The following is a 27,714-nucleotide window of genomic DNA, read 5'->3' as shown; positions in this document are numbered from 1 at the left end:
ATAAGGTACAGGCACCTGCCTGCTGTCCTGGTTATACAGGTTCTTACTGACCACATGGATGTGGGACTGTTGTCGCATCTCCTCGTCTGACATCATCCCGAAACAAACATGGCTTCTGTGTTCACAAAAAAAACAAAGAAACAACTTTGAACTGAATTTGAAGTCAATAACTTAACAATTGTTAATGATATTATCATTTTTTCAGGGTTACCACTGTATTAGAATAAGACACTTAAGTATCATGGGAGTTATATTGGAGTTACGATTAGTATCTTAAGTTCAAATTTAATATTTTCAGATAGTTAGGATGAGAAAACAAAGACACATGTCTACCACACAGATCTTGATACTACAATGTTGAGATGCTGTACATATACATTGGTATATACATGGTTACCACAGCAATTTCAGTACGTAACAGCTCAGTGTTCTGGTTGCTGAGAGCAAAACCTTTTCTTTTCCTGTTAGTTATGATTAAAAAGAAATTTCAAGGATGCAGCATTAATACAGTTTATAGAATTATAAAACTTACATTCTCCTCGCCAAATCTGCCTCTCGGAACTGTTCCTTCACCATGGTGGTTGCTTGTCAGTTTCAAACTACTGCTAGAAATTCAGCAGAATGCACCTGAAAATTCATTTTTTTAAATAGCTCTTCATCAGTACCTAAATTGGAAATTATTTCTATAACATAGTATTTCTGTTAGCTTGAAATTCTTCCTATATTAGAGTGTAATTGCTGGCACAGTCATGTATGATCCGATGCATTTTGCCTAGTTAGGCCATCGTAAGCAATCCTGGATCCCCTTCGATCTGCAACTATAATAAGAGTTCCCTGGTCTAGTTAATAATAAATGCACTTGGAAAACTTGAACAGGGTGGGAGAAAGGAACTAAGCACATGTGGCCATCAACTGACTAGACATATAGACAGCAATAATGGTTCGGTGGGATTCAGTTAATCAGAAGATTGGCCAGGCTTGAACAAGTTTTCTAAAATCCACTTGTCCTATCGGGCAAGCACATAAAAAATGTACTTGCCCGAACCAATTTTTCACTTGCCCAAAATTCAAATGTCACTGTTACTAGGTTTATGCATTTTCACTCCCAGCAATGGAATTCTCTGTAGACAATTGCTTGATGTCATGACTGTAAAAAGTAACAAGTACATATGTATATCAAAATTGCACTGAAATCAATGGAAAAATCTTACTTGCCCGATCGGGCAAGTGGGGTAGGACATGCACTTGCCCGAACAGCACTTTCACTTGCCCTGGACAATAGGGCTAGTGGACTTGTTTATCCCTGTTGGCTGTCAAAAAATGCTGCCAATACTGGGGCCAGTTAAACACTTGTGAGGGTCTGTATGAAAGGGTCCCTAGTACAAGCCTTTTACTAAGTGTGACACTGACATTGCAGACAGTGATAAGATGACACAAAATTTGGTTGTCTCGCTACGAATTTGCGTGAATCAGACGGCTTCGAATTATGGAAAATCAAAATGGGCTGCGGCTGCCTACAACCCAGGGCTTTAGCCAGCTCGAAATTTTTTTCCGTCAGCCAATTCCCATTGTCGCGAAAACCGCGAAAATTAAGTTAGAAAGATGGAACTGAGACCTTGAAAAACGGGTTTTAATGAGATTATCGTATGCGAAAGGGCGCCCACACGCTACGTCAACAATCATAACAATAGCAAGACAAACAGTGTGTGGCTTTTCGGCCGTAGACAGCGTCCCCAAGCCGCCTGTAGCTTCCAACAAGAATTTTTGTCCATCAAGGTTGACGGATTGGCTTAAAAAATTTTCCGTCACACGCAGCGAATTTCCGTCAATTGACGGGAAAACGGACGCTGGCTAGAGCCCTGCTACAACCTAAGGAAAGGTTCATGCAGACCCCCTTATGGTTCCGGTTCGGAATTTCAAGTGTCCAGATATCTAAATAGTCCCTAAGAATAAGACGCAAATCAGAGGTTGTCTCCATAGTTTTGGCTCTAGATTTTTCGGCTATCGCTTTAGAAGTCTATAATATTTTATACTTCTCCAAATGCTTGTTGTTCGTAGCGTTTTATGGTGTCGGAGATTTGATGGTGCGGCGAACACTTCCTGGTATTAGTGCGCGCGATAGCGGTAAAGCGTTTCGTCGCCTGATTTTTTAAAATTTTATTCACATATATTTTGAGAGTATGAGGCAGAAAGCAACAAATTGCTTATATTAAGCCTTCTACTCAAGAAACATACGCATAAAACAAGAACGGTAAAACACATTACATACATAAGTACAAAATGGATAACAGAAAAGTAAATTTAAACGAGACAAGTTGGTGCTTAATCAATTAGGAGAACCTGCCTGCACAATGGATATAAGTAATGACAAGATCAAAGATGTTACAGTTCTGTTGATGTGAGAGAGATGTTGATCCTGATAACAGTAAAGTGCATAAAGAGGTGTCGTTGAGGTGCTCTAGGTCTACTATAATATTGGAGACAGCCGATAACAAAGAACTTCTTTGGCTGGAGTGGTATAGAGTGTGCAGTGTAGTAGATAATGTTCAGTTGTTTCACAATGATAGCCGCATTTACATGTAGGATAATCAATACAATGGTGTTGAAATAGATGGTAGTTTAACTGACTGAAATTTAGACGAAGCCTTGTAAGATGAACTGCGGAACGACCTTGGCCGTAAGAGAAATGGGATTATTTTGTCGGCTTGTTAAATAGTGAGTCCAGCTCTTTTTTGAAAGTGTAGATTGAGAGGACGGCTTTAGCATTCGTAGGCAGTTCATTCCACAAGTGAACAGTTGAAGGTAGGAAGGATCTTTATACTTTTCAGTTTTACAGGCCAGATTACCCAGATCATGCATTCTATGTGCGTTTTGGGTGTTTTAGTGCCATCACAGCTTGCGGAAAACGTATTGGATAACTTTTTTTCCTTTTTACTCAGTATACAGAAGAAGTCTTGACCTTCATTGCCATATCAGTCATTATCCCAGGAAAATTCATTTTTTCCGTGTAGCGGCCTGTAAAAAATGGCCCCAAATTAGCAATTTTTGGATGAAAAGCATATATTTTTGATGGTTTTTACCAAAAATAACATTTCTACAGAAAATGTCAAATGAGTCTGTCGGTCAGCGACAACACACCCTTTTCCATCGGAAACATTGAATTATCCGAAAAACGATGTTTTGAGAAGCATTAGTGCTTTTCTCAGAGACAGTCAAATCGGCCCCAAATCCTAAAAAAAACTCTGAACCGGAACCTTATGTCAGGTCTGTGGGATGGCACCAGGCTTCCAAGCATGCATGCATACAAGTACATACATAACCGTTATATATATCAAGTTTGCATAAATTTCTCTGACGATACAAGTTGAAGGCATTTCATAGCAATCTCGGAACCATGTGTTACTCTGCACCAAGAGGCCACGTCTAGCGAAATAATAGACGTTAAACGAGGACAACAACAACAACAACAACAAGAATACTATGTGAACAAAACCGCCCTGTACATGCAATGTCAAGGTTTACTTTTTTTACACACGTGTTTTGTATAATGTAACCGTTATAAATTGGCTGATGCAAGTTGGAGGCGTTGCAGCAAACGTGGCTGCCCCCCTCCCCCATACTAACGCTGCACGTTTCTTTCACGTAACTCACATACTGAGATAAACTTAACATACCTTTATGTTGCAGAGCTTACACTTGTCACCAGGCAAAGGTTGTGGCTTTTCTGATACTATCACATGCAGTTTGTGATGTTTTTCAATGCTTTCATCGTCAGAAATCTGAAAAGAGAAATTTCTGCATTTCAACTTTGAACCGATTTGACAACAACAAAACGCAAACAGTACGCTTGTACATTTGTAAAGAGATAGAGGCGTAATAGAGTACATTTGGTAATTGATGGATATTTATTGTATTATAAAAAAATTATAACGATAAAGATTATTTCATATATAAGGCTTGACTTTCATTTTAAGCGGATGAAGTAATGTGCAGTATTGTGTGCTTTTACCTTCTGGTGTCATCTTTTACTTTGCTAGGTTAAAGGTCAGGAGTCATAGTTGAAATTACTGATCCAAAATTTTGCAAACAGAAAATGAACATCCCTTCCCTATCAATAGCCGCTTTAGATGAATGATACCAAAAATTTATCCACTTCATGTTCTGAAGAAGTTCTACCAAAGACAGTTTCAGCAAAGTTTACACCATTCAAGATTTTTATGGTTAAATTTTTGGGTTGGAGTGAGGTGGCAAGGCCTTTTCTTCTTTCGCTTTTTATCCGGAAGTATAAAAATTATCAAAACCTTTTATTTAAGAGGCGAAAGTGGCTAATAAAAACGAGTTTTAATTTCAAGAAACCTTAGCCTGGATTCCCGCTCCAATTTCCCGCCAAATTTCCGCGCGGTGCATGTTGGGCAGGAGATTTTCCCGGACCCTCCAAGATGGCGGACGACAGCAGCGATGAGGAACAGACTGTGGCCAAAGATATCGTCGTCACCAAGTACAAAATGGCTGGCGACATGGCCAACGGTAAGTTCACATTTCCTCACACACTTGGGAACAATCTGAGAGAGATTTTGAAGTCCAGGGATCGTTTGTCTATGAGAAAATCGCATCCATGTGGGAAGAGGAATATACCGCCATGTGCGACCATGCCACCTTCCCCCTTTCTTTCATTCAAAAATTTCTGAAATCTTTAAAAATCAAACTTGCATTACTTTAAACACTACTCGTAGTAGATACATTCCGGTGATACTATCAGACTAGGCATTTGAATGTTAACAAGTTGTGTTGGAACGTTTTAGTGGGAAAATGGTATATAATTTTGCTAGAAATTTTGATGCATGCCGCCAGAATTTCAAATGATTTGTTGTAATTTGTGCAATATGGCAGAAACAATTAAGTGCTGAGTTATTCATAATTTGTTATCCGCACGTTTACAACTTGACAGGTTGACTTCAGTTGGCCCATACTAAATTATGCAAAAGCTCCTTTTTCCTGACCACATGGTTGATACGCACATGTAGAAATCAGTCATTCAGTGAAAAGAAATTTGATACGGCTAGTCAAATACATGGTGTACTGTAGTTTACTAGAATTTCATTCCATATTGGCTGCTAATTTTCTGTAAAGTGATAGTTAGAACAGATAAGACATGAAAGAATTGAGAAAACTGAGATGTAGATGATAAATAGAATGTCCCTGTAGCTCAATTGGTAGTGACTTCACACAAAACCCCTGGTTCTACAAAGAACATGAAGTTAGTGAAGACTTTGAGAGACCCTGGTTCAATTTTGGTATGATCCTAACTGGTTCAAGGTGTACCGTCTTTTGGAAGGGAAGTAAAAAGGGGTCTCAAGTTCAAGGAGATGGCTCGAACATGTTTCAAATTCAACAGGGGACAAACTGGCGGTAATAATGTGGTTTACAATTTTTGTCACAATTTGATAGTATTTTTCCATACTGTGAATGTACCATTCAACCATCTCAGTTATATCATGTATTAGCTGATTCTGTGTTAGTTTGCTCCTCAACATATGTTTAAACTTAAAGTTGCAAGCTGAAGTTCTTGAATGTTTTTACCAGGTATTCTGAGGAAGCTGGTGGCCCAGTGTGTGACAGGTGCCTCTGTGAGAGATCTTTGCGAGGCAGGAGACACACTAATCCTTGAAGAAACTGGCAAGGTCTTCAAGAAGGACAAGGACATGAAGAAAGGTGTGTTTCCTAAATTAGTTTTTTTATGAGGTGGAAAACATTCTTATTACTGAATCAGTTATATCTACTCATTTTATGTACTTGTAGCCCCTCCCAGTGCTGGGTTCTAGAGTACTTTGGATACACATAGTTGTGATGCAAACAGTTTGTGGGTGAAGTCTGCCATCCCTGATCTCCATGTTTAGATACCAAATGTATGCTACAAGTCCTAAGAAATTTGTCTCCCTCCCTTTTTTGCTAAATTCATATTTAGGATAGGCCTGTTCTTCAACTCTCTCCAACACGGTCGCTCCAATGTCACTGACAGAAAACACTGGATGGTTGTCTGAAACTTCTGACCATTTCCAAAATCATGTCCAGTTGCTTGAGTAACTGCTATTTGGCGCAAGTCATAAGAATGTTAGGTAAGCAGGGTTGAACAAGTTTTCTAAAATCCACTTGTCCTATCGGGCAAGCACATAAAAAATGTACTTGCCCGAACCAATTTTTCACTTGCCCAAAATTCAAATGTCACCGTTACTACTATATGCATTTTCACTTCCAGCAATGGAATTCTCTGTAGACAATTGCTTGATGTCATGACTGTAAAAAGTAACAAGTATATCAAAATTGCACTAAAATCAATGGAAAAATCTTACTTGCCCGATCGGACAAGTGGGGTAGGACATGCACTTGCCCGAACAGCACTTTCACTTGCCCTGGACAATAGGGCTAGTGGACTTGTTTATCCCTGCCCTTAATATTGCACACATCTTGTACTAATCCTCCCTTTGGATCCTGTGTTATCCTGCAGGTATTGCCTTTCCCACCTGCATCTCTACCAACAACTGTATCTGCCACTTCTCACCACTGAGGAGCGACCCAGACTACACACTGAAGGATGGGGATATGGTCAAGATGTGAGATATTTAAAGACTTTGCATTGATGTAGATTTGTAACATAGAGAAGGTTTATGCATGTACATTTGCAGCAGGGCTTTAGCCAGCTCGAAATTTTTTTCCGTCAGCCAATTACAATCGTCGCGAAAACCGCGAAAATTAATTAGAAGGACTGAACTGAGACCTTGAAAAACGGGTTTTAATGAGATTATCGTATGCGAAAGGACACCGACACACATTGTCAACAATCATAACAATAGCTAAACAAACAGTGAGTGGCTTTTACGGCCGTGGACGCCTGTAGCTTCCACCAAGGATTTTTGTCCGTCAAGGTTGACGGATTGGTTTTAAAATTTTCCGTCAGACGCAGCAAATTTCCGTCAATTGACGGAAAAACGGACGCTGGCTAGACCCCTGATTTGCAGTCTCAAAACTGTATAGGAATCAAAGAATTAAAAGTAAAGCAGCCTTATGAAACTTTCCTTGCACTCATTGACTTTGTCCTGTCATGTTTTTGAGAAATTCTGGTTAATATGGTATTTTCTGTAGAAGAAACAATAACAAAGTTTCTACTGTGCTTTCTTTTATCATTAGCTTTCTCAAAGTTAACAACAAACTGACTGTGTTTGTTCCGTTGACTTTGATGTAAATGTACATGTATCAAAGAAAATATGCATCTTACAGTACAGTAGAATGATAGTTGTTTTGTCAACGAAGATTAGACATCCAGGTAATAAGATACGCCAAAAAGCAGTTACTCAAGCAACTGGATATGATCGTTGTTTTATTTTTACAGAGATCTTGGGGTGCACATAGATGGCTTCATCGCCGGTGTAGCACACACTCTGGTTGTTGGCGCGTCCAAGGACAAGCCTGTGACTGGACGCAAAGCTGACGTGATCCAGGCGGCGTATCTAGCTGCGGAGGCCGCACTGAGGATGGTCAAACCAGGAAATGAGGTAGGTGTCTCTGTTATATATAATAGAGGTATCCACACAAAATGATTCACAAGTTCTTCAGAAAGATCTGAACACCCTGGAAGAATGGCAAAGGAAATGGCTTATGCAGTTCAACCCTGATAAGTGCCATATCATGCACATAACAAACAAACGAACACCAAATGTGTCCCCTTACCAGTTTTGTGGTCAGACATTAGAAACCACAAAAAACCCACCCATACCTTGGTGTTATATTAACAACTGGGCTGAAGTGGGGTGTCCATGTTAACAAAATAACGACCAAGGCTAAACAGACATAGGGAGTAATCAAACGCAACTTGTGGGCATGCCCAACCAGGGCAGTGTTCTCACCAGGCCTTTTCAGCATAGCGGGCCGATACGCTGTGGGCTGGAAAAATGACGCTGTAAAAAGCCCGCTACGCTGTATTTTCACCCAGCGTAGCGGCAAAAAAATGGGGGAAAACTGGAAAAATACCGTAGTAAAAATGCGAAAGCACGTGCCAAGCACGCGCCTCCGCTGTTTCAGGAAGTTTCAGCTCGAAGGGAGGTGTTTTATAGCACCCCGCGTACCGCTATCTCGCAGCCCCCACCCAGGACCGCCCCTTGCGCGGCGTGCGTTCTGTACTGTAAACAGAGAACCGGCACAAAACTTGTAAAAAGTTTCGGTTCAAGTCCGGTTAAAATCGGAACGGCAAGAAACGCTTCTTGGACTTGCACAAAAATAGCACTTGTATACATTCCCTTTTATGTTGCAGTATACTTGTAAATCATCTAAAACCTTCCAAAGATCGAGAAATTTGCGTTGAGAAATGACGAAAACATCGTGCGTGCATGCAGGCAGCTAGCGGTAATGGCGGCGAAAACATCGTAAATTCTCGCAAAAAATTCTCGCGAGATCTGATGCGTCTCTGTGACGTCAGGGGAAGCTAGCGATCTCATTGGTTTAGGATAAACAACAGCAACGACCGCCATTTTTAGAGCAAATTTTACCGTATTTTACCCCGAAAATTTCTGCCGTTTTGGAGATTTTGCGGGCCCAAAACTCATATCAAAAGGAAGCAAAGGTATTCTTGTTGTTTTTACGTCCGACACCTCTTATGTGAACGCATTATTCGTCCGCCGATCGCGAACTTGAAAGTCGGCCGGGGATTCCCCGTGCCGAGCACATGTTTCTGCGTGTTTTGTTCTGTTTACGATGAAAAAAAATACGATGGAAACAGAGACTGTCAAAGTTGTTTATCTAGAAAAAGTTGGTGGCAAACCGGACAATACTTATGAGTACTGTTGAGCTGAGTAAAGTTTGTTGTTTATGAGTTTTTAGTTGTCTTTGATGCTTTGACTCAAAGTATCGTTACGTCAAACTGCTACAATTATCGTAGATATGCCCCTAAAAACTGATACAATAAGCCTTCTGAATAGCCGAAAATGCAAGAGCTTCCGGGGGGCTTCGCCCCCCTGGGGCCCCCCAGCGGGGCTCTGCCCCTGGACCCCGCCGGGGGCCTTCGGCGGCCCCCGAACCCCTGCCCGACGCTGTGAAAAAATCCTGGTGAGAACACTGCAGGGTAAAATCACTTGTATACACGTCACTAGTAAGACCTAACCTTGAATATGCCGCTACAGTATGGGACCCGTATACAAAGAAAGACAAAGATAAACTTGAAAGGGTACAGAACCAAGCTGCCCGATTCTGCACAAACAACTATAACAGGGATTCTAGTGTTACCAAAATGAAAACAGATTTGCAGTGGATGTCACTTGAAGACAGAAGGAAAATGTCCAGACTTTCCATGATGTACAAAATGACCAATAAACTGGTGGACGTACCAACGGATAAGTATCTAATACCAGCTCAAAAAAGAACAAGAAACAGTCATGCCTTCAAATACCAGAGTTACCAACCTAGGATTGATGTGTTCAAAAATTCGTACTTTCCCAGAACTATCGTAGAGTGGAATTTGTTATCACCAAGTACAGTAGGGGCATCTTCTCTTGGTAGTTATAAAGAACGCTTGCAGATAGATGTGCAAAAGTTAGGGGTAACGAGTCGTTCGGTGTAATATAACCAGCTGCTGCCGCGTGCCTGCAAAGCTGGTGTGTTACGCCGAACGGCGGTTATACCGGTTATATAGATACAGATACAGATACAGGTGTAATTCTGGCTCTGACACCAAGAAAGCATGGAGTGCAACTTTCAAATCACTTGTAAATTGAACAGTTGGTACCTTATTGGGATTTTCACCTTTAATTCATAGAAACGTTAGACTTTTGGAAAATGGATACTGAGTGTAGCTTCCCCTTTCTGAAAGAAATGAGTCAATATTTATTTTGCTCTCCAAAGTTCAGAAAGTCTTAAGAAGTGTTGAGGAAGACAACTAAGACAAAGCAGTCTTAAAGTAGAGGGAAAGAAAGGAAGAAAATAGATTTCATTCCAACCTTGCCTTGTTTTTTATGCAGAACTATGACATCACTGACGTCATACAGAAGATTGCCGAATCATATGAATGTCAGCCTATTGAAGGTAAGCTGAAGTATCACTAGATTTTTTTTTTTTTAAACATAACCAGTCTTAAACTATACTGTAGGTTACCTAGATCAAAAGGGTCTTGTACATCTGTCGTACTCTAAATTGTTGCTCTAACTTGAACTTTCTGTGTTGGCACACAGCTCTGTATAGACACAATGGATTCTGTTGTACTGTTATTATAAGTGATTCACAATGGAAGAGTTAATACTGTAAAATGTTGTATTTTTCCTACAGGCATGTTGTCTCACCAACTGAAACAGAATGTGATTGACGGAGACAAGTCTGTTATCCAGAACCCCAACGAGAACCAGAGGTAAGAGAAAGCCACTGTCACACAGACGACAAGCTTAACTGAATCTTTAATTGAAGTGCCATTCATACTAATGCAGAAGGCTGCAGAATCTCAAAATTGCAAGAGTACAGATTTTAGCGTAGTCAAGTTTTCATCCTCAATGGGCTCATTGACATGAATAGTCAGCCAGTCCCCAAAAATCATATGATGGAAAGAATACTGGGCATAGTGCTGCCAAATGTCATTTAGACTTTGAAGGCCAATCAGTAGTTCAGCTTTGCAAGACGTTGCCGTAGAGCACGGTTCAAAGGCCTAAACAGTTGTTGGCATCCGTCTGTCTTGGAAGACAATGGTAGGCTGACGGGTTTAAGGCGACCCGTCTGCCTGGCCTGCACGTGGGTTTTTAAGGTGAAGGAGGGGTGTGCACGTCCTTCTCCACCCTCTCTTCCACTGGCGCACTAGTCCTACAGGGGCAACTGTATGCAACGTGTAAGACAGCCCCAGCAGATGCAGGTTTGTTGTTTGGAGTTTCCGTCTCCTAGGAGGACTTCCGACCAAGGATGCAAGGGGTTCCTCCTACCCCTGACTCATGTGTCATGGCGGGTGCGTCATGCCCGAACATGCCCCTATGGCCTGTCACCACCACAAAGGCCTGTCACTGCCACTAGCCGCAGCTATGTACTCATTTACACCTGAGTTAGGTGAGGAAAGTCGTGTAAAGTGCCTTTCCCAAGGGCACAAGATCGGTGACACGGCAAGCGGATTTGAACCCCGGACCTCTCGGGCCTGAGACCAACGCGCTCCCGATCGTGCCATGCGGTCCCACCCAAAGGCCTAAACAGTAGTCTGTACACAATACAAGTGTATGATCGTATATGTGTTTTCTTTCTTTACAGGAAGGAACATGACAAGTGTGAGTTCGAGGTGCATGAAGTGTATGCTGTCGACATTCTTGTCTCCTCTGGGGAGGGAAAGGTAAAACCTGCTCTTACATTCTCTGTGTGTATTGTTGAATTTTGCTGGAAAGACATCAAAGTAGATATCAGTAACATAAGGTTTTATTTGTTCATCACTACCTCCTTCAGACTATATATTTGTGTTTTAAGACCAAAGAATTCTTAAGATTTAGAAACTGTGAGTCATAGGTTGTTTGTGTACTGTGTACTCTGTATTGTGGCACATACGTTTGCAGGCTAGATGTAGTTTAGTCGTCAACCTTGAAACGTAATAGAAAATAAATGTGCTGATGTTTTGTTCCATCTGATGTTCCAGGGCCGTGAACAAGAGACGAGAACAACGGTGTTCAAGAGACAGATGGACAGGGTGTACCAACTCAAGATGAAGGCATCCAGAGGTACAATAATCTTATATTAGATCATAAACCGGATGTATGTATATATATATGTATAACATGAAGTATTGATCTTAGATTTGTAAGGAACCCATCGCACACTTTAAAAGGAATAAAGCCTCACCATAGTGACCTTAGCAGCAATGTCACTTCCATGTAAACTTGTGCCATTCATAAAATGCTCTATGTGTACGATGACCTCATTTCTTTGTCCTTTGCACTGATGAAATCTTTCTTCCCACTACAGCATTCTTCAGTGATGTAGCCAACCGATTTGCCACCATGCCTTTTACGCTCAGGTAAGACAACAGAAGATGAAATACTTCTTAAACAAAAACTTGACAAGTAAACTCCTAAGATAAAAAAAATCCTGAGCAGGGCCCGAAATTCATTTTTGGGATTAGGTGCACTGGTGCACCCAGCGTAAGAAATTGGGTGCACCAAAAAATTTTTGGGTGCACCACTTAAATCTAAGTAATAACCTAATAATAAAACTTAGTTAAAAGCTATCAAATTCTTAAACAAGTACAATGACAGACATTTTCATTATCTTTCTAACACTTAGATGTCAAGAATATGATGTAAAAAAATCAGATGTATGCTTAGTATAGTATACTTTGATATCTTTACATACTTAAACGTAAGAAAATATTTGGGTGCACCCTGTGCACCCACAGAAAATAATTGGGTGCACAGCTCCAATTTTGGGTGCACCTGGGTGCACATGCACCCAGTATTTCGAGCCCTGCTGAGACTATGACTTTTACAATGATCCTTGTATTTTTTCATAGGTTGATGGATGATGAGAAGAAGGCGAGAATGGGCGTGGTGGAATGTGTCAATCATGAGCTGCTTACTCCATTCCCGGTGCTGTATGAGAGAGAGGGTCAGTAGAATTTCCTTCCTGTTTCCATTTCTTACCAAGAGGCATAACATTGATGACATGAGTGGTTCAAAACCTACAATGCTATTGCTGCACCTTGGGCAATTGCTGTTGTATTGAGGTCACCTGTGTTAGTGCAGAATGGCAGCTCGCTCAGACCCTTGCAACAGTCATATTGAGGTCACCTGACTTAGCGCCAAATGGCACCCGCTCCAGACCCTTGCTATATAGCCCAAACTATTGTAAGCTCCTCACAGTTTCAATCTAACTTCTTACATCCTTTGATGGAATTTTGCTGCTGGGGACGGACAAAAATTTTGCCCATTCCGTCCACTATGACAGACAAAAATTGGCATGTAATGTTATTAATTGAATCAAGCTGAGTCTACCAGCAAAGTTTTCCCCTCAGGATAGAATAAACTGCTTTTCAGACGGTCTACATTTCACAATTTTCCCAGTGGAGCATGCACCCGGACCCCCTAGGTCGTCCCACCTTCGACAGGATTTCCATTCGACATCCAGGGGACGAAAAACAATTTCAGGTTGGCTAGCACACTGATCTAACTGAATTTTTTTTTTCTGCAGGAGAATTTGTTGCCCAGTTCAAGTTCACAGTGCTCCTGATGCCAAACGGGAACATCCGCCTGACGGAGGGACCCTTCGATCCTGACATGATCAAGTCGGAGCACCAGGTCACAGACGAGAAGATCAAGGCTGTTCTCAGTTCCTCCGCCAACAGGAAGGCAGCCAAGAAGAAGAAAAAGAAGGTAAAGTCTTTTTTAGGAGAAGTTGAACCTGTACATACTAGTATGATGTAGCCTTTGTAGATGTAGAAAGATTCCACTTTTCTTATATCAAATTGTGCCATTTTACTATGACCTCTACTTAGCTTGTTTGAGAATAAATGTACAATAAAGTTCTTAAATTCATTCATTTATAAACAGGAAGTCTTTGTTCCAGTACAAGAAGTAGACTCTCATAAGTCCTCTTTTGTTGCCAATGTTAGTTGTTACCCATGCAGATTAACTTGCCATGGTTGTTTCAATGATATACTAAATCGCAACTGATCGTACACTGAATAGAAGAGTTGCAAATGTTATAGAGTAGTGAAAGGGACACGAAAATGTCCTGTTTTGTTCTGGAAGTTTTTGATACATTACAAATCCATGCATGTCTTTTAAACTAGGTTGTATAATGTCTTTTTGGGGTGTACTTCCTAATTCATTGTCTTTTCAATTGTTCTAAAAATTGCTCTCGTATGTTTTAAGAAAGATTGCTAATAGTTTTATAACTTAAGTACATGTGTACGTGATAAGTATAGTAAAATATTATTAGTATTGCTCTTAACTACGGTTTGTCTCTGACGGTAGCCTGAAGAAAAGGTGTACACAAGATGTCTATTGCCAGTTAGTAAATGTTGATTTCCGATCATATGTTTTATACATGTACATTGTCTTCTTCATATCTTTCTGTTCTAGCCTTTGGTCAGAAATGTTTAATGGAATATGTGATATGTTATGTGTTGTGTAGTCATTTTAGTGATATTTCTGTGATGAAAGTTTGTCTAATTCTTCTTTCTTCCTACTGTAGGCATCAAAGCAAGCGGAAGGTCAAGTACAGGAAGCCACCACGCAGCCGTGATTCCCAAACTTAAAACTTCCCTCACTTCCTTCTGCCTACAGAAAACTTAATACAAAACAACAAATACTTGATGGGTCTTCATAGCTACCATCAGAAGTGGACAAATTTACCAGTTTTGGTACCATTGCAACAAACATGACTTTTCCCCCCCTATATTTCTAATTGAAAATATAAAAAAAAAAGAAGTTTGGTCTGTCTTTGCATTAATGACGGCTGGAAATCCAAAAGCCCATTTTCAGTTTTTGGTAGTAGTTGCTTCTTCTCAAAAGTTTGTAAAAACAAATTTCTGAATTTGGCTGTTATTTAAACCCAGATATCAGAGCAGTTATTTGCACACTTGAATAGAAACATATGCAAGATTTTTCTATGTAATCAATATGTTACATCACTTTATGACAAGTCAACACGCACCTTGAATCTACACTACTCACACCTTTAGATATGAAATGCTTATATGATAGCATAAGTTGTATGAATGCTGTTATTTTCTGTAATTGCTATTGAGTATTTTCTTGAATCCTGTGATTCGAATTTTTGCTTGTGTGTGGCTGTGTTCCGAAAGAAATATGATGAACATCGATTGAAAAAAAGAGACACATTATAAAGTAGTGTCTTGTTGTTGGAATAGAGCACATATTATATTTGCTTTTTAATTGTGTTCTTTTTGAAAGAACTTACAGAAGATGGAATAGCATCTTATTGATTGTGTTTTGTATAAGAGCTTTCTTTTTTTTCTTGTGTAAAACATATTATTCTATTCCTAGGTATTCAATTTGAGTGAAAAGTTTAAGTATGATGTTTCAAGAAGCAGGTATCATTGAACAGCAAATTTTTTCCCAAGACAATTTCACCAAATGTTTGGGTCTTGATATTCCTGCCAATCATGTAATGCAGTGTCTCTACATAGCTGGCCAATCACATCATCTTCCACACTAATATTAACCAATCAGATCCGGTTACTGTTGTTCAATAACCAATAGCATTACACCATCTAGGATGTACAGTTGGAAGGATGTCTGGGGAATGGGTACGTGTGATTGGTCAAATGAAGGACATAGAATAGAATTTAGGGTTTTTGTAACCTATGGCCATGTTTGTTGCAATGGCTGTTTTGTTCGCAGTCCAACAATACAAGAAGATATGGAAACTTAATAAAAATATTTCCATTCTAGATCCCATTGTATATTGTGTAAATGATGTAGCTTCTTTTCCTAGTGTAGGATTGTAGAATTTACTTGAGCCTTTGCATCTTTATTATAGACAAACATGCCTGATAGTATCTTTATCATAGACAGATACATGTATGCTTTATTAATTTTTTATAAAATTATAAATCGTAGATAGTTGGGATATTTACAGGGTAGGGGATATACTTTACTCAAAGATTTGTAGAACATTAACAAGTTAAAACTCCATGCCCTAGATGGTGCAAAGGGCTGTGTCCATCTCCATTTCTGTAGCCCTTAGGCCACACAGCTTTGTGCTAATCACTACAGCAGCTGCGTAGGTCACCGCTAGTGTGTGTTCAACTACGTTAGACTCTTTTCCAAATGCTGGGTTCTAAGAAAGAATACAGCATGTACAATTTTTATAGTTGTTGGTTTGACTGCCAGGGATTGAACTCTCAACCTACTTGACACACTAGCTACTCACTTGGTCATTCCACCATTGTGATGGTCACTATTTTTACTTGAAGTGATATAAAGTAGGTACATGTAACTGCAAACATTTCTTTTGATCAGAGATAATTAATTGTCATCACCTACACGTGATTAGAAGGTAAAAGCCTCTGTTCCAGTAGAATGTGAGGTACTATTGGTTGGTTGCACTCACGTGACCAAAACGTCACATGCAGCTTTTGCTGTGCAGATCTGACAGGTTCAACCAACCAGCATGGCGGCTATGACGTCACATATAAGCACTGATATCTGGCACGGATGTCTGCATTGGGTATTTTGGGATATCATTTGAAGACTTGGCGGGCATTCTCAACTTCATTGCTAAATGTGTACATCTGTTTGACTTCAATTTTCAATGCTGCACGCACTCCAATATAATACAGCTAAATAGCAAGGACGTTATATGAGACGTCCTTGTAAATAGTAAACGTTTACACCTAATGAATTCATTGTCCCTGTAATAGATAGTTATACCAATGTAGAGAACGCAAAAAAAGCCACTTCGAATGAATTTTCTGTCCTGAGCGCGACAGCACAGTGAATTATACTTGTGTGACCATTGATGATTTTAAGAATAGAATATTGTGAACAATACAGAAATTTGATATTTAAGACAACAAAACGCACAGAATTTTAAAAGATTTGTTCTTCATCTATAAATTTCGTTGGGAGCGATCTGTCAAATTTTTGATTACAGGGTGGTCGCAGCCCCAAGTGAGGAGTGGGTATTAAAGGGGTTTTCTCCTGTCAACGCCACACGTCACACTTGACATTATAAATCTGCCTTCCCGCCCATATGACGGGTGATCTATCTTAATGGTAGACACAAATACCCCGCCAGTGTTTTTAGCATTGCTCCGACCCCAGTAAGCCTTGATCGCTCTTCTGCAAATAACTGTAGCTATCCGCGGCATTTGGCGGTCCCGCGACAAGCGCAGAGTTCTCTGCGAGCTTGTTTGTCTACTTCAGATCGGGCGCCGCCGAACGCCCCTCCTGCCGCTGATATTTTGAAAGAACTACGCTACTAGAGGTACAACATACGGTGTCAAACGCGGAGGCCATTTTCCTAGTCCAAGTCTTTATCGTTTGCAGCTTTCGTCCGGTCTTTGAGAAGGTATAGATGCTATGTAAGTGTAATATTCTGTGCATTTGGCCAGCAGATAAACAGTGACATCTACGTAACGTTATATATGTTCGTAGAGCCAAGAGATTTACTCGTATGCTCAAAATAGGTCTTGGCGACGATTGTTTTTAGTTCATCGCATGTTGGCACACCATTGAAGAGAACTAGACTCAGTGTTATGATAACCTATATCATTTTTCAGTTGTCAGAATGTGGTTAAGTTTGTAGCCCTGCTTGCGTTATCAAATTATATACAGCAAAGAAAATTACATGTATATGCATGTAGTTGTACCTCGGCTTCGTAGACTTGCTGCATCTTTGCGTGTTGATGTGGTCTTCAATGATGGATATGCTATTTGTTTATGGTTGGCTGCCTATGTTTTGGTTGTAAATTACTCTAATCATATTTAGAATTACTTCGTATATCTTTTTTATAAGCTTAGCTTCATAATTCAAAGAAACCAAATTTTTGGGAAATAATTTACGAAAAAATTTTCTTTTTTCAATGTGTATAGTGTGGTAAATTCGGATATTTCTTAATTTATTTTATTATTTTTATTACAGAAAAGCAACAATGATCTGGACCACCTACTTTGTTGTTGTGTTTATGATATTGTCAGCCGAATATTCGGTATTGTCAGAGGCCGGCTTCTCTGGGGGTAAGTAAAAAATGAGATGCGAATAACTGAACTTTAATTTTCATAATCTATAGAATAATTCTAGCAAATTGCTAGGAAAACTTATCAACTTTCATGCAATGTCAATAAAGCAAATGATATTGAAAAAAATATGAATGGAACTATGTAAAAGTTTACGTCCTGACAGATATATTGACGGACTTAAAAACGTTATGTCACTTTCTAAGGCTTTTCTATTTTCAAAATCTTGTAGAAATTGACAAATTATTGGCAAAATTATTAACACATTAGCCGTTCATTTGAAAATCAATGCTACTTAAGTAAACATATGCAATGCATGAGTTGTATGTTTTTAGTTGTGTTGAAGGACTTAAAAAAAGTGTCTCATTTCCATTTCCTACAGAAATTGACGATCTGCTGTTCCAAATATTAATGGACTCGTCCTTCGAACCGAGTTCGCTCTTGAAAATGCCTGACTTCAGCCTGGGGCCCTTCCCTCCACCTCCCATACCCCCTCCTCCACCGCCTACGTCTGTCCTGAAGAGGCTGAGGCCGTCGGGAGAAGTCGGGCCAAGGCCGGAAATTCCGGTGGAACCCGACGGAGAGCACGAAGTCACACCGACCTCAACGCCGACAACTGTTACCGGCGTTTTTAAACCAAAGGTGGTCCGATTTTGCAAGCAATTGCAGCCATTTGTCAATCTGTTACATACAAAAGCTCAAATCCAACAGATGCACATTCCTTATAAAGGAACTCAGTAGTGTCAAACACAATGATTGAATTGCAAGATTTGGATCACTAGTCTCCATAGATGGAAGTCGGTATCGTCTCCCGCCCCGTGGCCGCATAATAGAATGTTGGTGGGCTTTATAAATATGGCATGGGTATGATATATTTCCCCGTATGTTGTTGTTACATGTACAACTTCAAATTTACCTGTCAACTTCTAAGTTTAACCGTTCAACATGGCAGACAGTCATGACATCACATGGGGGAAACATCCCATAATACCTTGCTGTCTTTATCTCATATAGCCCGACGGTACCTGTGAAGTCACGTGTCCGTCGTCCCCTGGTCCACCGGGGACCCCCGGGCCACCTGGTCCACCGGGCTACCCTGGCCCTAAGGGAGATCCTGGATCTGGATCAGGAGGATCTGGATCATCAGGAGGGATAAAGGTTTGTTACTTCACTTTTAATTCAAGAGGATATTCTTGAGAACAATCTTTTTGAGTCAGAAGAAATGGTGGCTTATTGATAAAAAAGAATAACCTCTTTATGTGTCAATTTTTTATCATGACAGTTTTACAATGGATTTATGTTTATAGGGAGAACCCGGATCGCCTGGTCTTCGTGGACCAACGGTTGGTCAACGTTGTGTTCGAAAATTTTACCTGTTTTTTACCCTTCAAATCATTGTCACCATTGTTCTGTTCTATTTTGCTAAAACTGCATAGTCTTTGATTCATGAAATAAAACGTGTTTTAGCGTACAGTTTATGTGATATCCTTCCTCGATACAGGGTAAAGTTGGGCCTCCCGGTAATAAGGTGTGTTCACGTTTTAGCTGCGCATGAACTTGCACCTTGGGCAAATGTACATAAATGTCTTCTATAAGGTGGCTTTATAGTTTGCGTATTTGCTTGCCTGTTGTACCTGTAGTGGCATCGAGTCTGTAATGTGCGTGATAAAGTTTCGACGACAAAAAGAGACGATCTCCTGGACGACGCCTGTATTGCCTCTCAACGTTTGTGGGTGATTTGCATACTCTTGGATATGCACAGGATGCGTTTTTAAACACCGGTATCAGCTTGGTCGTGTTTCCTCTGCCGAAACAGTGCTTGCAGGTGACTTCGATCCATTATACGGTCAAAATAGAACAAAATGCAAGGAGTTGCTCGATAACTTTAACAAGAGACATCTTGTAGTCTGCCTACTCGTTCTAGAAGCCCTGCTCTGACATCTGGTGGCATGGTGCTATTGGTGATGAGTTTACATTTACCAATATCCACTTGGTCGTATATCCTCATGTGAAACGGTACATGCAGGTAACCGCGTTTTATAAAATGGTTGCATGGGACCAAAACACTTCCTTGATAACTTGAACAGACCTCGTAGCCTGCCTACTCTTTCGAGAAGCCTTGGTCTGACATCTGGTGGCATGGTGATGTGGGGTCACAGATGCGTTTGTGTGGTTACACTAGAAAGTCAGACATGTCTAGATCTGTTACATCACTGTTCCTGACCGTGCTACAAGGGCTCCCGGGGTCTGCGAGGGCCTTTCGGCCTACCAGGTCGGAAGGGTGACAAGGGTGATCCCGGTCCGGAGGGAACGCGGGTAAGGATGGTGGGACTACGTACCGCTGAGGATTTCTTACGTCACGTATCTCTTTATACTGAATATTGCATCCTCCAAAAAGAGTTTGAATTTTCCATTGTAAGCAATGCTGGCATGAATATCGAAGAATTCTCATCAAGGGGGTCTGATCTTTGTGAAAATATTCATCCCATTGCATTGACTGTGAAGGTTTGTTTAAGACATGGACTGAATGAAATCAAGTTAAGAATCTGATGTTGATTGACTTTATATTCCCAACAGATCATCTGTATATCAGGAATTGCTACGGTGTTGATGCATTCTGTACCTGGGCAAAGGTCCTCATAGTTGTATCTACAATTTGTAGTTCTTTACTTTCAGATAGCCAAAAAATAAACAAAACAATATTAGGAAAATAGCGATGATTGGCTTGCTCAGTGGATGACCAGAATCTGCATGGTTGAAGATATCTGTTAACATGACTGTCCCAATGATTCAGATTCAGTTTGCAAGTTAAGTGCGGAATTATATTAAGATGACGCATGAAGTTGACAACAGGAACTTTGTGTTCACTTGATTGTTCTTTAACAAATGTATCATTTGAATACCTGTAGGGAGAAAGGGGGCAAAAAGGAGAGAGAGGATTACCTGGTGTAATAGGACCAAAAGGAGATAAGGTGTGACACCGACCTTTCTTACAAATGAATATAATGATATGCAGTTGTTAACAAATATAACAGTTCCAATAGAATTATTATGCATGTGAAAAACGTTATGTGCTAATTTATAGTTGCTTTTGAAACCTACTTATCCATAACGAATCTGGCTTTATTGTTGCGTTTTCTATTGCAGGGTACTTACGGGAAAAAGGGAGACAAGGTAACGTATGGGAAACCTTGCACTAAAGTAACATCGTATTCAACTCAGATGTATGTTCAACAACAAACAAAAGTAAAAACTATGATTGCTTTCTCACGTGATAGATAAATCAGCCAATTAATTACTAGTTATTGCTTGTATTGGTAATATTTATCACTTAATACTCAAAACACTTGTTAAACATTCCGGGTTTAGGGTGATCCTGGGGTCCCTGGATCGCCAGGTGAAAAGGGAGCAAGGGTATGTAAAACTCAGATTTGTCTGTTCTCTTTCTATATTCTTAATTTAAAACTTAGTTCCTACAGCATCTACATATAACGATGCCACTCTCAGCTGATTTGAATTTGAGATTTTCAACTAGAATATAACTATTAACGATTTAGCATGATACCAATGACTTGGGATGTTCTTTTGTACATTTCTGGAATTACATTAATGAATTTACCTTTTCTCCACAACTGACTAATGTATTTTATAAGTCTGTTGCATTTGATCTGCTGTCCTTTGTTATCTAATATTTAATATCTTGTCTTTTATCATTCTCCTTCTTTTAACCAATTACAAGGGAATGTTAGGTTTTCCCGGTCCCTCTGGCGGTGAAAAGGTAAATCGCAGGCATGCAGTCATCAATATTTGTCTGTACTATTATTATCAAGTGTAAGCTTTGACACTATAATAATATGTTTATTGCTATACTTATCTATAAGTTGTGCATTTGATTCCTTTACGCCTTGATTATGAATTTTCGTTTTGGTAGATAAGTTTCTGTCATAATTGGTAATTCTGAGGTAATTTTTTGTGACAATGTATACTGTGTCCGGTGTTAATGATATATTTCTAACGAAACTCCCACAGGGAGACAGAGGACTAGCAGGGCCTCCTGGTGGTCCGGGACAGCCGGGAATACCTGGCGTGTCTGGTAGAAGGGGAAAAAAGGTAAGGTCTAGATCTCTATATACACATCGCAGTACCAACTATACTACTCAAATACTACGGTATAGATGCATTGCTCACTCAAATGCTCCATTTTTGCTTCTATGAAGTTTTTGATAATACGGTACATCTGACACCCATAGCAAAAGAAATGGCAAGCGCCAATCAGATTTCTTTCTCCCTTCCTTTTGTCTCTATACATATGGTATTGTTCGAGAAGGCACCTGCATATACCGTTTATGACAGTTGAATTTGTAAAAGATTTCTTTAATTACCTTGAGAAATATAGAGCAAGTTTTCCAAATCTCTTGCAGGGAGATCGCGGGTTTCCTGGACCTGTGGGTCCCAGGGGGACTCCAGGGCCGGCGGGGGTGCCCGGAAAACCGGGGTCTAACGGAGTGGCTGGACCGGGTACGGGTTAGAGTTTTATACGATGTCTTTGTTCAGAAAAAAAATGTTTGCACAGGAAAAGGAACAGTATTAGGTACTAGTAGATGCTCTGGTATCCTAGTTGTCGATCACAATGAGAGACTGGCGGCATGTCCGTATAATATTAGCATCTTAATGTTCCTATTTTACATTTTGACGGATTGGGGGTGCGGACATGGGGTTGATCTCATCATTTGTATCAATGACCCATGGCTTGAGGACATTCAACTTACGGTTGTCGTGTGGCTTCAAACTGAGGATAATTTATTCGTGTATATGTTCTATTTTTTGAAAGCTGGAGGCAAAAAAGGCGACAAGGGTACGCGAGGACCTCAAGGACCACCCGGGCAGTGTAACTGTATCAACGGACTGCAGAATCCTTCCACTTCCATGATGAGTGTATGTTATGTTTTGTACATGTATCATTCAACAATGAATGTTGTTAGTGGTATTTAATTTAAATCATGTTTTCCTAGGTAAAAGCGATAACGAAAATGCCTGTATATTTGAATCTTTTCTAAAAAAAAATTCTGATTTAAAGTTTCAAAGTATGAAAATTCCTACACATTAGACTAGCCAAATGTCCCATATTGTCATATAGGTGTATCTATCTTGCTATATCTTGTAATTAGAATTCAATAATCTTGATTATGATAACAGACTTTGTCCGTTTTTTTTAATGTTTAGATTCAGTGGGTTGCTGATGAAAAAGAGATGAACAGAATCTCCCAGGAGGGGATGATTGTCTACAGAGGAGACATCAAACGGCTTTATCTACGTGATGATGTGCAGTGGCGCCCCGTGCGGGTGCGTATGCATACATTAGGTATACCTCCGTGAGAACAGAGCCATTGCTTTTTAAGTTCAGTGTTTGTCTGTAGTGCTAATGTCCGTAGTTATTTCAGTGTGGTAGAGTGACAGGAAGGGAGGCGTAAAATGGCGTAATCGGAGACTGGTAGGATGGAGAGTTCGTTTGGCCCGGGTCCAAAGTTGGCCCTGTGGGCTGGGAGGAAGTGATGCTTGTCATGTACGTTGTACAATGATTGGAAGTGATAAATGGGCACGTAATATATTCGTTAAGTATATAGTTCGGTATAAAATAGTTAAGTATATATAGTTTCCTGTTTTCATCTTCTGAGCGTGAATGGCCCAACATCTGTGTGATTTGTGATTTCTAACAACGCCTGTCTCTAGTACTGAAAAGCCATCTACCCTACAGTAGGGATCCGCTTGAGGTCGCTGTTGATCGGCTTTTTGTGATTTCCCCCCAGACGTCCTACTGTGGAGACGGCATCGTGGATGATGAGGCGGGAGAAGAATGTGACGACGGCAACCAAATCAGCACAGACAGCTGCATCGGTCAGACATGTTTACTTCAGCCAGACGGAACAAAGTTTTGCTTTTGATGTGTCATTTTTGTCTTGCCTTTGTGTCCATCTCTCTCTGTGTCTTTCTTTGCCTCTCTCTTTTTCTTGCCTCACCCTGTATGTTTTTGTGAGATCTGAAATATGTCCGCCCGTCGCCAGGTTGTAAGCGGTCATTTTGTGGAGACGGGAACCGCCAGGCGGCGATAGAGGAGTGTGACATGGAAGACTTCGGTGGGCTGACGTGCGAGTCCTACCTACCCGGGTAATTACTAAGTCTTTTTGCATTTATTTTACAGTCACTTGCGACTGTTATGTTTATTTGTTACTCTCATGCTGAGGAATTGTTACGAATGAGACATTATCTAGCATACTAACCACCCTTTATCTATTTCTACAGGAAGCGTCACTAGTTAACAGATGCCATTTCCTATTGGCGGATGTTTGGTTTCAAAATTGCTCTCTTTATTGAACGTTAGGACTGTTGTGCTCTGAAAATCCAATGATGTTCTTAATTTTACAGGTCCCTGGGTATTCTACTGTGCAACGGTCGGTGCAAAATCGACTCAAGCAACTGTTTTTATCCGAGAGGATAATTTTCATTCGTCAGACAAAAGGCGTATACATGTACGTGTCATCCAATGGATGATAAATGGTGCTTTTGTACACTGCATGGGTTTATATCCAAGAGATGAGAAATCATTCGATTGAGAGATGCCAAAGGCATAAAAACGTTAAATTCCATCTTAGTAGGTAAACTAAATAAGGAGGAATAAGCTGTTCTCTGGTTAAAAGAATTGACTTATTGGAATTTTCGACTCTAGCTGCGAGAAAAATAAACGATACCGTCTACATCAGGCCACACAGACATTCTCTCAACTTAGACCGGGGTCGATACCAACTTCTGACAAACTTTGACCCGTTGCTGACGTCACAAAATCATATGTTAATGTCATTGGGTCAGATTGCTGAAGAAGACCGAGGGATATGATTCGATAGAAAATTCCTGTAATTATATAAGTTAACTTTTTGAACATTTTATAACTCACTGGGCAAAGGAAACTATTGGACTAACGTTTCACTTGAGTCTTACAAAAAGGAGACAGAACAGCAATTATAAACAACAGTTGATAGATTCATGTCTTCAACACTTCCACAAATGAATTTTGTACAAAACGTTCTAATATAGTTTACATGTTTATAATGTAATGTCAAGGCCATAGAGATAGTATCGAAAACGGCTAAAAGGATACACACCTATGAAACATCAGCAAACTTGTACAATGTTTTCTGGTGCAAATATCGAGGGGAAAACTGTCTAACACATGATATCTTTATAAATATTTACAACTGGCACTATATCTTCATTTTGCTAGCAGCATACAGACTTTACTTGGGAAAGACGGCACTTGTATAAACTGTCACCATGTGATGTATAAACTAAGGTATAATATAAGTTTTTTTTACTCACGACATAATCACAAATATTACACGACTTCTGTGCTATTGATAACAACCAGAGCAATATATTTGTATCAGACATCCATCATATTTTACATATGATGAAAAAAATAAAATGTACTGATAGATTAAGAAAATACGTTGTTTGATATGTTGCACGTGTCTTACTGCGTACTCTCACAAGTGTCTCTCACAAACAAACGAAGCACAGTAAGTCACTGTATATAAACGGACATTACGTACTGAATATTCAGCATATCTTAAATGTCTCAGCTAAACATCTTCGTGACATTATTTCACGATATTCTGAGCAGTCACCCTTTAATTTCGGTAACAGTCTAAGTTCGTTCATCCAGCCAAACCATTGAAAATCCCTCTGAGACAAAAACAGCTTTGCAGAGCTCTTCATACGTTGGTTACCATGGTGATAAGGATTTGCTTTTGCCTCACAGCTGTCTTTTCTTGTTCCACTGAATCCGCTCTCGTTCCATTGCACTTCCGGTGCATCTTGATGTTCTGGTTGGTCTCGTTCCCGAGGTTGCCTCCGGACAAAGATGGCGGCAAGTTGAACGACACACTTGACTGTGTAGAGGACGTTTTCCTGTTTCAAGTTTTAAAAACAAACAAATGTTTGTACCACGTAAATCCAAGCATTCTTCGTATTATGTCTTCTTAACTACTAGTTATGTTTTGGGTGTATCTGTCTGTCTACTTGCACGTCTGTGTCTGTTTCTGATATTTGTGGTAAGTATAATTAAAGAACGTCTGGATCCGGATGGTATTGATGATATTTGGAATGTTAGTAGATGTTGAAAAGACGAAGGTCAAAGTTAATTTTGGGCCCCCTGGTGTATGACTTTGGTACCGCAGCAAAACTAAGGACCTTAATCTGAATTAAGGAAGACGTGATGTAGTTGTGGACCCCTAGCAGCTAGCTTTGGAATTGCAGGATAATTTTTGCATCAACAGTTTTTTTAAACTAAAACGTTAGGATATATATTAAAATCAACTTTTAAGGATTGAAAAAACGTTCTTACATGTCAAAAACGTCTGCGCTGTCGGCTGAGTAGGAAGAGGTGGAGCTGGTCGGCTTGTGTTTCGGGACTATGAGCAGAGCTCCTGCAGAAAAATAAGATATTAACGTTAAAAACAACTGTTGGGCCTGGCAACGTGTTAAAGGTATTCTGTAGTAGGAAACACTGTTTGGACAATATGCTTTTGCAATATTCACACGGGAATAACAAAAATTGATAGAAATCCGCGCTTGATTTCCTTTTGAATAAATTGGTATACCTTGATCAAATCATTTTGTTGAATTCGATATCAAGCATCTGATTCTTTAAACATTTGCAGAAATATGATAATGTCATTTTATTTTTTGATATGATATACGGCTGCTTTTAAAAAGAACGAAAAGGTGACAAAAATACTGAGAGTTTCCAACTATGTTGTCATAGTGACAGTCGCACATATGGATGACGTTACACAAGTGACCTCTGACCTGACATTGACGGTGACCGTGGAGACTCCTGACAGGTGTCTCTGACGTAACTGCACGTAGTTTCTGCGTCAACGTCAATGTCACTATCCACCTGAAGCTGTCTCATCAAGGAGTCCAGCTGTTCGGTTTTCTGAGATGAAGAAAGGAGATAAAATTCATGCCAGATGTATACGGTTACGAGCTAGACTGCAAAAAGCACGTACACAGAGGCCCGATAGAATTCGGTCGTCATTACAGACAGGGTTCTTAATGCTTGTGTCTATATGAAAATCATACTTGTCTATTTATTTTGCAAATGTGACAATATCTTAAACTGACTCTCGCAAGGCTACGCGGGTCACGGGTTCCTCACTGGGCTTCCAGTGACGAAAATATGTTCAAAATGGCGTCATCACTGGACGCCCAGTGACGAAGAAAGTTCGTCACTGGTTTCCCAGTGATGAATTGCTTTGTTCCAGTGATGAAGCTCTCTCGGCACTGGAATTCCAGTGATGAACCTTGACTCGTCACTCGGTTTCCAGTGATGAACTCCGCTCGTCACTCGGGACCCAGTGATGAACTCCGCTCGTCACTCGGGGCCCAGTAATGAACGTCATTCGTCACTGGACACCGAGTGCGGAACCATCGAGGTCACCGGTTCCTCACTGGGTTTTCCAGTGATGGGTGACTCTTCGGCACTGGACACCGAGTGATGAAATTATTTCGGCACTGGGCTTCCAGTGACCACGTTCTAATAGCACTAGAGTAGAACGTTCCAGTGCTGAGTTCGATATGCAACAAAAACACCGTATTTCACATGTCGCCATAGCCGTGTTACTGTTAGATTTGGTCCGGGAGTGTGGGGACTTGCAGAGGCGACGTTAGTATAACTGTAAGTGCTAACTTTGAAATCCCCTCAACTGAAATGATGATTCCTTTTTCTTCAGTTAACTGAATATTTGTCGTCACTGGTTTACCAGCTGAAGTTTCCTCATCACTGGAAAACTAGTGACGATAAATATTTTCCACTGGTAAGCCAGTGACGACGCGACTTCATCACTGGAAACCGAGTGATGAGAAATTTACCCGTGACCTCGGTAGTTTTGCCTGACTCTCAGACAGTGTGGTAGCCTGGTTATCTAACCACAGCCCGATCTCAAGTATCTATTGT

General features: G+C 40.3%; 5 protein-coding genes across 7 annotated transcripts in view; 3 read left to right on the top strand and 2 right to left on the bottom strand.

The window, feature by feature from the left end:
* The window catches only part of LOC118405562 (DNA-directed RNA polymerase III subunit RPC1-like), a gene marked incomplete in the record, with an annotated part of 40,809 nt that extends 36,957 nt beyond the window's left edge, over positions 1–3,852 (bottom strand). The window contains 3 exon segments of the mRNA XM_035805098.1: positions 1–115; positions 533–627; positions 3,675–3,852. Of these exon segments, the coding sequence (XP_035660991.1) occupies positions 1–115; positions 533–576 (159 nt within the window).
* A 511-nt stretch (positions 3,853–4,363) lies between these two features.
* LOC118405621 (proliferation-associated protein 2G4-like) lies at positions 4,364–15,414 on the top strand. Its single transcript, XM_035805175.1, has 12 exons — positions 4,364–4,527; positions 5,584–5,712; positions 6,506–6,611; positions 7,388–7,550; positions 10,005–10,068; positions 10,309–10,387; positions 11,263–11,341; positions 11,639–11,720; positions 11,965–12,016; positions 12,509–12,603; positions 13,186–13,367; positions 14,191–15,414. The coding sequence occupies exons 1-12, from the start codon at positions 4,440–4,442 to the stop codon at positions 14,239–14,241; spliced, it is 1,170 nt and encodes a 389-aa protein (XP_035661068.1). The 5' UTR covers positions 4,364–4,439; the 3' UTR covers positions 14,242–15,414.
* Positions 15,415–15,558: 144 nt separating this feature from the next.
* On the top strand, positions 15,559–20,695 carry LOC118405622 (collagen alpha-2(VIII) chain-like). 3 transcript variants are annotated; one of them, XM_035805176.1, is made up of 8 exons: positions 15,559–17,034; positions 17,608–17,702; positions 18,085–18,344; positions 18,717–18,860; positions 19,010–19,045; positions 19,204–19,230; positions 19,938–20,018; positions 20,612–20,695. In XM_035805176.1, exons 2-8 carry the CDS (start codon positions 17,618–17,620, stop codon positions 20,678–20,680), a joined length of 702 nt encoding a protein of 233 aa, XP_035661069.1. In that variant the 5' UTR covers positions 15,559–17,034; positions 17,608–17,617; the 3' UTR covers positions 20,681–20,695. The 3 variants fall into 3 exon arrangements, with proteins under 3 accessions (XP_035661069.1, XP_035661070.1, XP_035661071.1); XM_035805177.1 differs by having other exon boundaries at positions 15,559–17,047; XM_035805178.1 differs by lacking the exon at positions 19,010–19,045.
* Positions 20,696–20,853: 158 nt separating this feature from the next.
* Positions 20,854–24,290, top strand: LOC118405620 (acetylcholinesterase collagenic tail peptide-like). The gene is made up of 10 exons (XM_035805174.1): positions 20,854–20,876; positions 21,072–21,116; positions 21,442–21,480; positions 21,732–21,812; positions 22,124–22,220; positions 22,534–22,637; positions 22,926–23,045; positions 23,510–23,597; positions 23,765–23,867; positions 24,126–24,290. The coding sequence occupies exons 3-10, from the start codon at positions 21,445–21,447 to the stop codon at positions 24,196–24,198; spliced, it is 702 nt and encodes a 233-aa protein (XP_035661067.1). The 5' UTR covers positions 20,854–20,876; positions 21,072–21,116; positions 21,442–21,444; the 3' UTR covers positions 24,199–24,290.
* Positions 24,291–25,081: 791 nt separating this feature from the next.
* The window catches only part of LOC118405619 (gamma-aminobutyric acid type B receptor subunit 2-like), a 40,252-nt gene continuing 37,619 nt past the window's right edge, over positions 25,082–27,714 (bottom strand). The window contains exons 16-18 of the mRNA XM_035805173.1: positions 26,565–26,694; positions 26,101–26,182; positions 25,082–25,664 (exon numbers count right to left, since the gene is read on the bottom strand). Coding sequence (XP_035661066.1) covers positions 25,469–25,664; positions 26,101–26,182; positions 26,565–26,694 — 408 coding nt within the window. The 3' untranslated portion in view covers positions 25,082–25,468. The remainder of the gene's footprint in view (positions 25,665–26,100; positions 26,183–26,564; positions 26,695–27,714) is intronic.

Source organism: Branchiostoma floridae, chromosome 18, assembly GCF_000003815.2.
Source record: "Branchiostoma floridae strain S238N-H82 chromosome 18, Bfl_VNyyK, whole genome shotgun sequence".
Lineage (NCBI taxonomy): Eukaryota > Metazoa > Chordata > Leptocardii > Amphioxiformes > Branchiostomatidae > Branchiostoma > Branchiostoma floridae.
This window is presented reverse-complemented; position numbering and strand designations above follow the sequence as displayed.